The 14041-nt window shown below is 36.9% G+C and overlaps 1 protein-coding gene across 1 annotated transcript in view; it reads left to right on the forward strand.

Annotated features, from left to right (window-relative positions):
• The window catches only part of LOC150099792 (alpha-2-macroglobulin-P-like), a 524250-nt gene that overhangs the window by 203631 nt on the left and 306578 nt on the right, over nucleotides 1–14041 (forward strand). Inside the window, exons 13-14 of the mRNA XM_090403491.1 lie at nucleotides 5682–5990; nucleotides 6123–6272. Of these exons, the coding sequence (XP_090259617.1) occupies nucleotides 5682–5990; nucleotides 6123–6272 (459 nt within the window). The remainder of the gene's footprint in view (nucleotides 1–5681; nucleotides 5991–6122; nucleotides 6273–14041) is intronic.

Consider the following 14041-nt stretch of genomic DNA (forward strand, 5'->3'; position numbering starts at 1 on the left):
GTAAACAAATTTTACTGGGCTCATTTCTACATGAACTAGAGAGTGATAAAGTTTCTTTCATTTCTAACTGAAATAAATCCTATGTGGATGAATGATTACTGAAAACTTCACACATATATCTTTATACAAGTGTATCCTTCCTCAGCCTTCCATTTTATTATTATTATTATTATTATTCAGGCCTCCATGGAGTCAAAAGACTCATCGTGGGAGGTCCTTCCTAAGAACATAAAGTCTGTCAAGACTCATCGAGGAGAGATCCCCCCTAAGAAACACAAAGTATATCATACCACTCCTTAAACTCATTGACCGTTCTCGCTCTCACCACTCCATCAGGCAATGCATTCCACAGTTCAACCACCCTCCACACAAAGAAACCACTCCTCACCCTCTTGCTCACAGTTTCCTTTCGTAACTTCCAGGGATGGCCTCTTGTCATCACTCCTTCCCGCTGTTCAACCAAGCAAAATAACTCCCCAGTGTCAACCCTGTAACCACCTCTCAACAGTTTAAAAGTCTCAATCATATCACCTCTCCTTCTTCTATCCACCAAACTCTGCAGTCCACATTCCCTCAGCCAATCCTCGTAACTATCCTTGTACAGTCCTGAAACCATCTTTGTCATCCATCTTTGTATCCTTCCACAGTTAATTTAACCCCTTCAAATCCTGGAGACCAAATCTGAGAACAATAGTCCAAATGTGGTCTGATCAGACACTTATACAACAGAATGATAACCCTCTTATCTCTGCAGGTCAGTGTCCTTCTCATAATTGCAGCAATCCTCTGTGTTACCTTCACCACCTTTGCAATATGTCCCTTAAACTTCAGGTTTCTATCAATCATCAACCCCAGATCTCTTGTCTCCTCTACTTCCTCCAGCATAACTCCTCCCATAGAGTATGCTGCATCCCATCGATGTTTCCCAAACCTCAAGCCCTTACATTTTGCTGCATTAAATTGAAACCCCCATTCATTTACCCATCTATCTAGCTTATTCAAATCCTCTTGCAGGGCTACCACATCTGCACTATTATTAATAATCCTTCCTAGCTTCGTATCATCTGCAAACAAATGAATATCCCCTTGCAATCCACTGGCAATGTCATTGATATAAAGGTTAAACAATATAGGTCCTAGTACTGAGCCCTGTGGAACCCCACTTGTAACATCTGCCTCCTTGAAACTGCTCCACCATACACAACTCTCTGATACCTATCAGACAGCCAATCCTGAATCCAGTTGACCAATCTGACATCCAGACCTATGTGCTGCAACTTAAATATCAGCTTATCATGTCGCATCCTGTCAAATGCCTTTGCTAAGTCTAAGAAAATTGCAGTATATGCCTTTCCCTCATCTAATGTTCTTGTAACTTTATTATAAAAGGCTAGCATATTGCTAAAACAAGAGAGCCCTTTCACAAATCCATGTTGTCTCTCACAGATAACATTACCCTCATCTGCCCAATGTTGTATACGGTCCCTCACTACTTTCTCCAAGATCTTAACAACAACTGATGACACACAGACTGGCCTATAATTAGACACTTCCAGTCTGTTACCACCCTTATGCAATGGCACTATCTTACCTTCTTTCCATTCCCTGGGCACCTTTGCAGAAGCCAGACTTTCATTGAAAAGCCAGGTTAAAGGCACTGTTAGTTCCCTGGCACATTCTCTCAAAACTCATTGTGAAATACCATCCAGTCCCAAAGCTTTACTGACATCCAGAGTACTCAGTATCTGAAACACACTCTCCTCCTGTACCTCTAAACCTCGAACCAGCCCTATCCCTCTAGCATTAACACTGACTCCTCTAGAATGAAATACTCCAATAAAGTGTTCATTGAACAATTCCACTATGTCCTCTGCATCAGTCACTCTATTCCCATTTTTATCCCACAATATCATTCTTCCACAGTCATTTCTCCTCCTACTGGCCACATAGCTAAAAAATTCCCTAGGATTTTCTTTGGATCTTAGGGTCAACCTCCTCTCATATTCCAGTTTCGCTTTCCGTACCACACTAGTCACTCTTCTGGCCTGTGTCTTATATTCTTCATGCATCTTCTCTTCACCTGTCTCCTTATATCTCTTCCATAGCCTCTTTTTCGCATGCAATTCCTGTTTAATATTGATCGTCATCCACTTTACTCCAAATTGTGTCCTCTTCTTCACTTGTGGTATACAACTTACCATTGCTGCTAACAAATATTCTTTCACAATTTCCCACACACTAATGATATCCCGGCCTTCAAATTCCTCCCTCCATGAAACTTCCCGAAGTTGACGTCTAAGCAATCTCTCCACATAAGTTCCCATCTCTTTGAAACTCCTGCATGTCTATTCATTTTCCAAGTCAAAACCATATGGTCACTCTCTCCAACTGGTGGGAGAGATGTCATATATGAGTTATTATCAACTCTTCTGATGCGATAACCAAATCCAAAACTCTTGAACCTCTTGTTCCCTCTGTTACATGTTGCCTAAGACATTTGTCCCTCAAGAATTCTAGAAATTCCATTCCCCTATTGCTACATGCATCTTCCTCTCTTCGATTTATACTACTATGGTTAAAATCCCCCATAACAATCATTCTTCTTGCACTTGCCAAACTTAACTGTCTAAACATCTCCTGGTCCCCATTCTCTGTGCTCCTGGGTCTGTAGCAACACCCCACTAAATATCTCACACCTCACACACACCTCTACCTCACACCATATGCTCTCAAAATCATTTGTCTCACTTCCTTCCAAAGCCTCCACTCTTAGAGGACATAGGTCATCACTTATCATAAGCAGTACCCCACCACCACGCTTTCCCCTCCTATCCTGACGAAAAATGCTATACCCAGCGACTTCTATTCCTGTTATTATATCCCCTCTGTCAACCACATCTCAGTGATCCCAATAATTTTTGGCCAGGCTGATGCTATCTGCGCCACCAATTCCTCTCCCTTATTCCGGATACTCCTGGCATTAGTATAAAACATATAAATGCCATTGTTTCTATACCCAGCATTATCCCTTCTAGACTCCACTGGGCTCAGTGCTACCTGACATCGTCTCCCTTCTCCCAAGTATCCATTTCCACAAGAGGCCACCCCTGCTATCATCCTCCCTGGGACACACTGACTCGTTCAGAACAGCAATCTCTCCAGATGCCTACATCCTTCCTCATTCAAACGTAAGCGGTCTCTCGCATACAATTCCTCTCTTTCCTCAAACGCACTCCACGCATCCACATATACCAGTCCTCTCTTGTCACACATTCTCGCTATTATGCCATTCAATATCACCGCTCTTCTGCTCAGTTCATCATTATCATACCTAGGCAATACGCACACTATTTTTCCTCTCTCTGTCTTCTTCCGTACAGCCTCAACTCTTCTTCAAATTTCTGCTCAGTTGTCACATATTGAAGACACAGAAACTCCACAGTTTTTATTCTTTTGTGTTCCTCTTTTACACTCAGACAGCTGAACACTTAGCAGCATTATTTTCACTCCTGCATTTGCTTGGAAATCCACTCCAATCCACTATTGTGCCCTACCATTACTGATTTAGGCACCATACTTGAAACAACAATACAAATGTTTCTAATAGTATAGGAAATTTTATTTAATTATAATTTAAAAATGACAGTAAAGGAACTTATAACAATTCTTCATTTCACAATATTTTATGCACTAAGGTAAGTTCATTATTATTCAGACAATGTTAATTACGATAACTTTTGCATCCCTCGTTATTGATATATTTTGTAACCAATGTTTCTGTTGATACAAACATTTCAACACTTGACATCTCATACAAAATTACAGTTCAGCTCTAATATCTAATTTAAATACATTTAAATTACATCTAGGCCAGGCTTCAGTAATCAAAAATAATAACATTTCAAAATATCTTGCTTGCAACATAAAAAAGAATCAAATATTTAACTAACTACTTTTATAAACTAATTCCATACTACTAACTTTTTAACTGTAAATTCAATTCATTTATTTTTTTAGCTTGTGAGATATCTGAACTTTAATACAAATATCCTACACACCCACATATATACATGATTTATTTAAACAACATATATATTTATGATCAAAATTTATTATTATTATTATTTTCTTGACCTCCATTGAGTCATAAGATACACTGTGGGAGGTCAACACTAGTCAATACAAAGTCTATCATACTACTCCTAAAATTAATTCACCATTTGCACTTTCACCACCCTCTCAGGCAATTCATTCAATGCTCCTACCAGTCTCCATGCAAAAGAAACTTATTTCTTACCCTTTTACTCACTACTTTCTTTTGTAACTTCCAAGGGTGTCCCTTGGCACCTGCTGAGTTATGATATTCAAATTCCATTCATTTGGTATTTACAATGCCCTTGGTTGGTGGTGAATTTTGAAACTATTTTTTTTTTTCTTCTCAGATATTACTTCTATATGATGCACAATGTTTTCCTGCAAAGTTTCACAGCATTTGGATCACTGGATGGTGCTCCACAAGTCCTTAAACAGGGATACTTAAGTTTTGATCACCCTATATATATATATAAAACATGTCCAAAAGAAAGTGTGCTTTGCATTATAGTATGAGATATTAAGGCAGGTGATCTGAAGTCAGCAGTCTCCATATATAAGTAGCCTAGTTGTGAAAATACTTCATGTGTTATGATTGTTCACTTACATTTGGATGAAATATTAAATGAGATTATAATTTCTTGTCAAGTACAATTAATAAATTGTACTTGACAGCATATCAGCAAGTCTTCTGCAAGCCTGCACTTCATCTCCTCTCACCTTTGATAATACCCAGATCTTCATGAAAGATCAGATATCCCTTCTTGGTCTGACTGGCATCTCTAGCTTCTTTTAGCATAATAGTATTGTAAGATAGGGTGAATATGGTTTGCTATCAAAAAATGCTTTGTTGTCCAGAAAAGGATGATTTGTTTTTTTTAAGTAACCTTCTCACAAACTCATTCCAGCAACTGTCTCACAGATGTACTGTTTCTGCTCTATGGTTCTTCTACAGATATTTTATGGGCTGTTCTGATGACACCTTTCCTCCATTTTCTCTCAAATCCATAAACACACGAAGAGCTGCTGGCCAGTATTTATTTGTTCATGGTCCATCTCCAAACATACCAAACCAACTTTTCATCCTTCTCTTTCATACCTTCTACCTCTGTGCTGCTCTGAAACAACTTCCCCACATAGTCTTCCGTAAAGACTACAACCATCATTTGTTTAAAAAGCATATCAACTGGTTCCTTCTTTCTTTTTACCTCTTTCTCACACATGGCACTGATGTGCTACAGGTTTTACAACCTCTCATGTATTGAGATGGATGAGATGGATAAAAAAAAAAGTACAGGTATTTTAGCTAAGTCATATTGTCTGGTTAATATGAGAAAGTGAGGACTAGATCAGAATTGTTAGTTTGTTTTTTTACATTTCTTATACAGCATGTGGAAATTTTTATCTAGTTATTTAGCCTTGACCCTTTAGAACTCTATACATTTTAACCATACATTTTTAAATTTCTGTATGCTCTGAAATTGTATAACTTCAGTATACTATAATTAATATAATTACAAGCTACTATTTTTTTTCCATAATTTATTTATTTATTTATTTATACATATTTTTTTTTACTTTTCCTCTAGGTTATGTCTATTGATGGTCTTAATGAGCAAGGATTTGCTGTTCATGATATGGATATTAGCAGAAACCAATTTAATTATACTGATGATAGTTATCTTCCTGTGCATCCCAGTTCCATTTGCTCAGCACACTTTGAACAGTGGGAAAATCAGTTTAAATTACTACCATATGTTGGAGAATTTGAAATCTTAATAAATATAAATAAAACATTTGGGCCTGTATTTAGAATACTTATTTATACTGTTAAAGAAAGTGGCGAAATTGTAGCAGATGCAGAGGAATTCTATTTGGAACCATGCTTTAAGAATAAGGTATTAAAATTCTTGCTGAATTGTTTGCTATTGCTATCTGTAATGGTAAATTTTGTTAATATCGCATATTCACTAGCATTTTTTTACTCATGTGTATCTAATAATATGATTATTGTTTGAATTTATGATTAGGTCACAATGACGTTTGGTAGTGAAGTTCAGAATCCAGGAACCAGTGCCTCATTACATATAACAGCTACTCCGTTTTCATTATGCAGTATGCAGGTTGTTGATAAAAGTGTTTACTTAGAAGGTGGAGATAACCAATTAAAGAAACATAAGGTATTTTGAACTTTTCAGAGCTATTTATACATTTGATGCATTTTTTTTAAGTTGTTGTTTTCAGAAAATTACTCAAGTAATAATCAGAGAGCAAGAGAGAGAGAGAGAGAGAGAGAGAGAGAGAGAGGAAGGCAAGAGAATGGGAAACACAGGAGTAGAGAGGAAATTGTAGAAAGTTGTGAGAGTGTAGAAGCAAGGCATCAAAGAGCAAGGAAGAGAGGAAGGCTAAAGAATATTAGAGACACTGAAGGAGAAGAAATTGCAGAAAGATGAGAGTGTGTTGAAAGAAGAAAGAAGAGAGAGATTGCATGCCTTAAGAGTTACGGATGCTAGTGAGAGAAGGATGAACAAATCTATTCAGAGTGTCATGTATGGAGGAGATATGATGGTTTGGGATGTGCAGAGTAGAGTGCCAGAGGAGTGCTTGCTTGGTGGAATGATAGAAAGTGTGGCAGTAAAGAGGGATGAAAAAGTGGAGAAGATGATAGTAATGGTTGGGACGAACGACCTGGGAGAGGTCGTTCGTCCCAACCCAGTATGATAATATGGAGTGGAAGAGAAGATTAGTGATGACGAATGAGATGATAGTGAGAATGTGCAAGAAAAGAGATCTGGAATATGTGGATGCATGGAGGATAGAAGAGAGCTATATGCAAAGAATGGATTGCATTTGAATGCAGAATGGTGCAGGCATTTGGAGATTCTGTTGTTTTTTGGGCAAGTGAGTGTGTGTCAGGACAGTGAAACTAGAATTGCACAGGTGGAATGTTGCAGGGATGGCCTTATGTGGGGATAGTGGCCTGAGAAATTAAGGGGTGTACACTAACAGAGTCAGGTGGAGTATGAGGGGAATAATAATGGCTATAAGAATACTGGCAATACCCTGGGTTTTCTGTATACAAATGCTAGGAGCATTAGGAATAAAGGGAACGAGTTTATTACATTAATTGACTCAGTCTCTCCATCAGTTGTTGGTTTCAGTGAAACTTGGTTAACTGAGGAGGATGGTCTAACAGGAATAGAAATCAGCAGGATAGGGAAGGTAAACGTGATGGTGGAGTGATACTCATAATAAGAGATGAATTGTGCACTCTCTCAGGTGGATATTCTCAGTGGAAAGAACTCTAATGCTTTTGAGAGTATATGATGTGAGATAGATGTTTATAAGACAAGATATTTAGTGAGATGTTGCTACACACCATGGAATATAGATGGTGATGAGAAGGAAATGTTTAGGCAATTTAGTTTGACAAATGCAAAGTGAGCAATCATTATTATTTATTATTATTACATCACACCTCCAGGGAGTCCAAAGATTCATCAAGGGAGGGCACCTACCACTCAATTCACCAACTAAACGAACTGCAACTGCACCACACCACCACCACCACAATCTACTGCCAACCAACATCACTAGTAGTTTCACAGACAATCAAACATCCATGCTCATGGCAGGATTTGAACCTGCAGCCTTTTGGCTGGAGAGCAGATACGCTAGCCACTTAGCCAACCAGAACAGCATCCATATAGTTGAAGTCCCCCCCTCCCCCATCTTGGCATCTTTAATTTATAGTATAACCAAGTGAAAAAACTTTCAACATCTATCTCTAATCTAGAATATTTTAGCAATAAGGTGTGACACCTTTTGATACGTCTATATGGAAATATGGCTTCTGCATTACTTAAACCTTGGTATCACTTTTGGGTCTGGCTCCCACTAATGGAACCTCAATAGAGGTCAAATTGTTCCTGAATATTACAACATTCTGCACTTAACTTTAACACTACTACTACACTATGGCATTGACATTCTTTCCATTAAAAAAAGTAAAATTTGGTATGAAGAAAGCTTTCATCTCTTTCACCATGAACTTCCACAGTTGGATACTGACAACAGTACTTTGTTTCATAATTTATTGAAGTTCCAAGGATACCCTAACAGGAGTGATCTTGCTTGGAGAATTGCATATGGCTGCCTTCCAGTCAACACCATCAAATGGAGGTACTTTAATATCAGAGATCCAATCACTGACATTTGTTACCGATTGGAAACAGTAGAACATGCATTCTACAGCTGCCCTCTTTCCCTAATGTGTTGGACATTCCGTTACTTATAACAGAACAGGTTATATATATTTTTTGCAGTATCCACCACCTGTCAGTAATGGGAAGAGAATTTTGATTTTTATGATTGATGAATTAAAATACCATTTATGGAAGGTTAGAAAGAAACATGGATTTTAAAACCAGCAATATGACATCCAAATGCTTCATAATATTGTATTGTAGAAATTTTATTGTTCTGTCAAACAATTTTTGTATTTAGAAAAATCATTCTAGGAGATATCAATTTTTTGACTAGGTGGTGTAGACCAGTGCTTCCCAAACTTCTGGATGTCAGGGCCCCCTTTGCAAAAATTAAAATAGTTCACGGCCCCCCCTCGAAAGAAAATCGTAATAGAGAGATATATTATTATAATATTTATTGTATTTATATTCAATACAAAACATACACACAGCGAATATTGCAAAAATCAAATGCATATATTACATTTTTTGCCTCTTACTGTTTGGTTCTGAAGACGATGCGGGCTGTTCTGGTAAAATATGAAATACTGTCCTTTTTTTTTTTTTTTTTGAGTCTGTTTCTGCTTCTTCTGATTGTTCGCAGGATTTTTTTTTTATTTTTTATCAGCCACTTATCCATCTCTGGGTTAAATTTTTTAACATAGAATAAATCAAATAATATCACCACTTACCGATACTGGCACACCACAGACTGATAACATGAAATTAGTGAATATTACCTGAATAAGGGAATCCACGGACCAGGAACATTTTTCTCTTTTGTGACTTTTCTCCCTTTAAGGTAATTTAAGCCTAACACGAAACAGACAGCAAAGGCAGGTTATTAAAACGTGCATATGATTGGTGCGGTATTAACAAAAGATCGTGCAACCGAAAGATAAAAGCATAGCTGGCAATTGAGTTGAAATGCTAACTCTCTTCAACCGAATTCCATATGTGAAACCCATAATATTCATTATATATATATATTACTTAGGTTTAACACTTTTACGAATTTTAACACGTTCGGTTGAATTTTATTGCTGCCTTGGGAAATCGAACTCACACACATCTAATTAATAACAATAGTTTTTAGTTAGATAATGTGTTTGCCCATATGTAACATATGGTTTTGTTTCAGTCTATACAGCATAGTTTCTGTATGAGGGGACATGTGATTCATTAATTAGTGTGTTTTTATCCCAGTTGTCTCTAATTGCACTATGTGTTGAGAAATATATTACGCTGACTCCTCATACCTTATTGACTGGCATAATAAAAGTACTTTTTTTTTATTGCCTCTGCAGTATAGTGGCTGTTAGGGAGGGGTGTTGTTTACCACTGCAAGCGAGTTACTATCTCCCCCACATGAACTTGTTTAAGCTTTTTTTCATGTGTGAAGTATATGCGAAACTTTTATTGGTAACAGAAAACTAGCTCGGATGACAGTGATAATATAAAACGAGTTTTGATATGTATATAAAGTCAATATCAACAGTCCCTGATTACGAACGCGTGATGAAAGTAAGATTTGGAGCTTCCCTGGAGATTATTCGAAGAAAATACAATTAACCACTGCTTTGAAATGAAACATATGAATAAGCAATATTTACTAATATTCATTAAGCGCCGAAATACGCAGGAAGCAAAGTTTGTGAACCAACACCAATGTGTGAATTTTTTCATTAAAATATAAAAAATAACAAAAAAGAAATAATAAATAATAAAAGTTAAATACGTTTCTTTTAAAATAAAAAAAATCTACTTAGTCTTAAAACATTTTAAATTTGTTTTCATTATTTCACGGCCCCCCTCAACAAAACCTATGGCCCCCAAGGGGGCCGCGGCCCACAGTTTGGGAAGCGCTGGTGTAGACCACCCACATTATGCATTTTTCACCAGGGAGAGATAAAATTCTGTTTATTTTTGCTATGAGAAGTTTTTTAAATGGTTCCATCTGAATTCATTGTTCTCTTATAATTACAGGAATGACTGGAGAGCAATCCCAGGCAGAGGAGGCCAACTCAAGGCAGTTATCTTAGATAAGGCTAATCATTTGGGTATCAGTCATCTTTGTGTTTTAGTTTCCATTGGTCTTTTGGTCGTTCATCTATATGAGATTGGTGAAAAAGGAAAACTGATAGCCTTTGGCTATATGATGATATAAAAGAGCTGAGACCTTTTCTTTCTCTTAATGCTATCAGGCTCTCTTACACCGTATACTAACTATTCTAGGCATATGATGAGCAGCCCTTTACTTAATAAAGGTTGAAACCTGTCTAGGTAGCCTTTCCCATAATGCATAACATTATACTTCTCTGTAAGGATATATACTTTGCATTATGGTACTAAGCCAATTGATGTGAAGCCATTAGCCTCTATACCCAAGTAGCCCAGCATGACTTCATGTGTGAACTTTGTTTGCTTACACTTGAATAAAGGATGAAACCAAGAATATAGTTTCTTGGCCTCTTTAATTTATAAATCGCTTTTGAAGTTTGTGACTTCCTCAAGAATATCTTGGCATCTCTGATCCACAAAAATTAGTAACTTTTTTCTGTTTTTGCTTTTTTTGCTTGGTACAACAGATTCTGGTTGAATGCTGTTAAATAATCAGATAGAAAGATTGGTGTGTTGTCTTGCAATGCATTCAAGCCCTTGACAACTGGTTTTTTCTGTCTGCTGCCTTTTATGAGATTGTCTCTTGTGGACTTGCTTGTAAGATGAACTATGACTGGTGAAGGTCGTGGCAAGCCTTGTTTTTTGCTCTTCCTAGGAATCCGATTTATGGTCTGAATGTCATTAAGCTGTTGGAGGATGTCAATTGCATGGCCTAATTTTAAAACTACGTCTCTGAGGTTTTTTGTAGGTGCAGTTTCAGGAAGACCGTTTATGGTAAGATCTTCTTTATGTTGTTGCTGATTTAAACGTTCATATTGTAGTTTTAGAAATGAAGTTGTTGACGGAGTTTGGATGTTTCTTTCATCAAGTTGTGTTGCCTGTCATTTAGTGCGTTAATGCTGATTTTGATGTCTTTTATCATTCGCAACACTTCTATCACTGCTAAATTATTATGTTTGACCATATCTTCATATTTGCTAGAGTTTTTTGTTATTTGTTTGTTCTGTTTGTCAAAGAGTTCTTGCACAAGATCTACTAAGCTGACTTTTATAGTCTCTAGACCATTTTCTATTAGTATATTTAAAGAGTTGAAATTATAGGACTCACCTGCATTTTTTTGTCTGTGCAGTTCGTCATCTGATTTTGCCTCCAGTATAATCGACTGAGTCATAAGTGGCTGCCTTAGGTGCATTTCTTTAAGTGTAGAATCCTACTGCATTTCATACAGGTTATTTGATTTCCGTTGGACGATAAATCCTCCAGGCATTTGATACACCTCATGACTCACCTTTCTTCCCTTGAGCAATTGTGGCGTGATTGTAAAGATGGCGATGTCCTTTGTTCTTCGCTCGTTGTTGACTACGGTCATCTCTGTTCACTTTTCAACACTTCAAAATTTGGTTTCTTCTTAGCCAATTTTAGTAAATTTTATATCACTGTCTTCGGCGTTACTAGTAGAATCACTTGGGAACACTTTCAAATTAAAAACAGGAGTTGGAACCAGTTTAAAACTATAAAAAACAGGGGCAGCGATATCACTGTGTGTATATGCCTACACAGTGCCCTCTATAATAATTGATATATAATAACAATATAATTGATATAACAATAATAATAATTGATATAATAACAATAACAGCAATAATAATAATATTATTATTCATAAGACTTTGCTTTGAAATTAAGCTGTATACTTATGCTGTATGACTAAATTGGATTGGAAATGTTACCACTGAAGAAAGAGTCTCATTTAAATTTTAAAGATTTTTTTTTTATGGTTTCTTGACTATGTTATTCACTCAACCTTTTATGGACAAAATATATTATTTTACATGATTTTTCATTACATTTTACATTGTAATGTTATTTAGAAAGGCAATCATGGATTAGGGTGTTTGATTTAGTAATCTGGTGGGATTTTATATTAAAGTAACACAACAGTAGATGAGAAAAAGGCATATCCACTGTCATTTTCCTTGATTTTGCAAAGACATTTCATTGTGTGCCACATGATAAATTGCTACTTAAATTGGAGTGTATGGATATCTAGCTAGCAGATTAGCAACAACCTCTATCTCACACCATACTGCCTCAAAACTACTGGCACTATTTCCTCTTGCATCCCTACTTTGTATAGATTTAACTCTTTCTCTATCATCAATAGCACTCCCTCCTCTCTTTTTCCCCTTTCTATTCTCATGAAACACATCATACACATCCTTCTCTATTCCTGTCAGGATATCGTCCTCATCCAACCATGTCTCACTTATTCCAACAATTTTTGGGTGAACAAACTCAATGCAACCATTTAATTTGCCTCATTTCTTACATTCTAGCATTTGTAACAAACACAGCAGCATCCAACTTTTCCCTTGATCCCTTTCCTTTTTGTCTACACATGCATTCACATCCTCTTGGAGCATCTAAATTTATCATGCTGTGTTCCTCTGTCCACCCTGAGCCTCCCTGTTTCCCTGTCTGTCTTGCACACTGTTCTCTCATTCTCTGTACTCATGCCGCTGACTTCTTTATTCACAACCACCACTTCAATCTCTCCTGTCTTACTCTCCCGTTTTTCCACATTGCTTATCACTTGATCAGATTCATTCTCTGCACTCACTTCTCTACCTTCCAGCAGCAGTCTCTCCAACTGACTCACACCAACCACTCGAATGCAGTCCATCGAACCTATACAGTTCACTTCATCTTTCAAACTCATTCAACACATTAACAAACTGCACTCCTTTCTCCTCACACATTCCCACTAACATATCATTCCTGATTATTGCTCTTCACTTCATCTCACCACTGTCATACTTGGGCAACACACTTACTACCTTTCCTATCACACTGTTCTCTTTTTTTATCCATCTCAACAGCCTCCTGATATTCAATCTGACGTGTTTTTTGTTTGCAGATCAAGCCATTTGTACATATTATAACTACCAACTCTTTTGCTCACTTACTTCTCATATCTAATGCCTCAATCACTCTACTCATTCAACCTCCAGTAAAACATACTTTATGCATCCTCTCATTCAGTACATCCTTAATAATTGAATCACTATACAACGCCACTCATGAGTCTTTTGTTACCTCTTTTATACCAACATTATTTGTTTTCATCATTTTCACTCTTCCATACATAACTTTAATTCTCTTAACTTCATTCTGCATTCATTTCATCTCTTGCCTCATTTTAACCAACTCAACATTTGAATCTTGCATCACATTTTTGCTGTCTTTCATTCTTTTGAACTTTCGAACCTTACGTCAAACTTTTGCTCTCATTCATTCTTTCGAACCTTGCATCATACGTGCTTGTTTGCAGTCAACGCCACTCACCACCTTATCTTGAACTGCACTTTGTTTTTTAACTCCTGCCACATTCACATTACTTTTGTGTTTCTTACCATCACTCATTCTCTTTTTCAAAACTTTTTTAACAGTTTTTTGCTGCTCTTTACACCATCCATTTCTATCAGATGAGCACCCATCCTCCTCACAGCATTCTCGCTACTAACACTTTCAATTATCATCATATTCGCACTCATTGAGTTCTCATTCAGCTCCCACTTCAC

Source organism: Typopeltis vanoorti, chromosome 14 (assembly GCF_054136105.1).
Source record: "Typopeltis vanoorti isolate ZY-2024b chromosome 14, IOZ_Tvanoo_1.0, whole genome shotgun sequence".
NCBI classification, from domain to species: domain Eukaryota; kingdom Metazoa; phylum Arthropoda; class Arachnida; order Uropygi; family Thelyphonidae; genus Typopeltis; species Typopeltis vanoorti.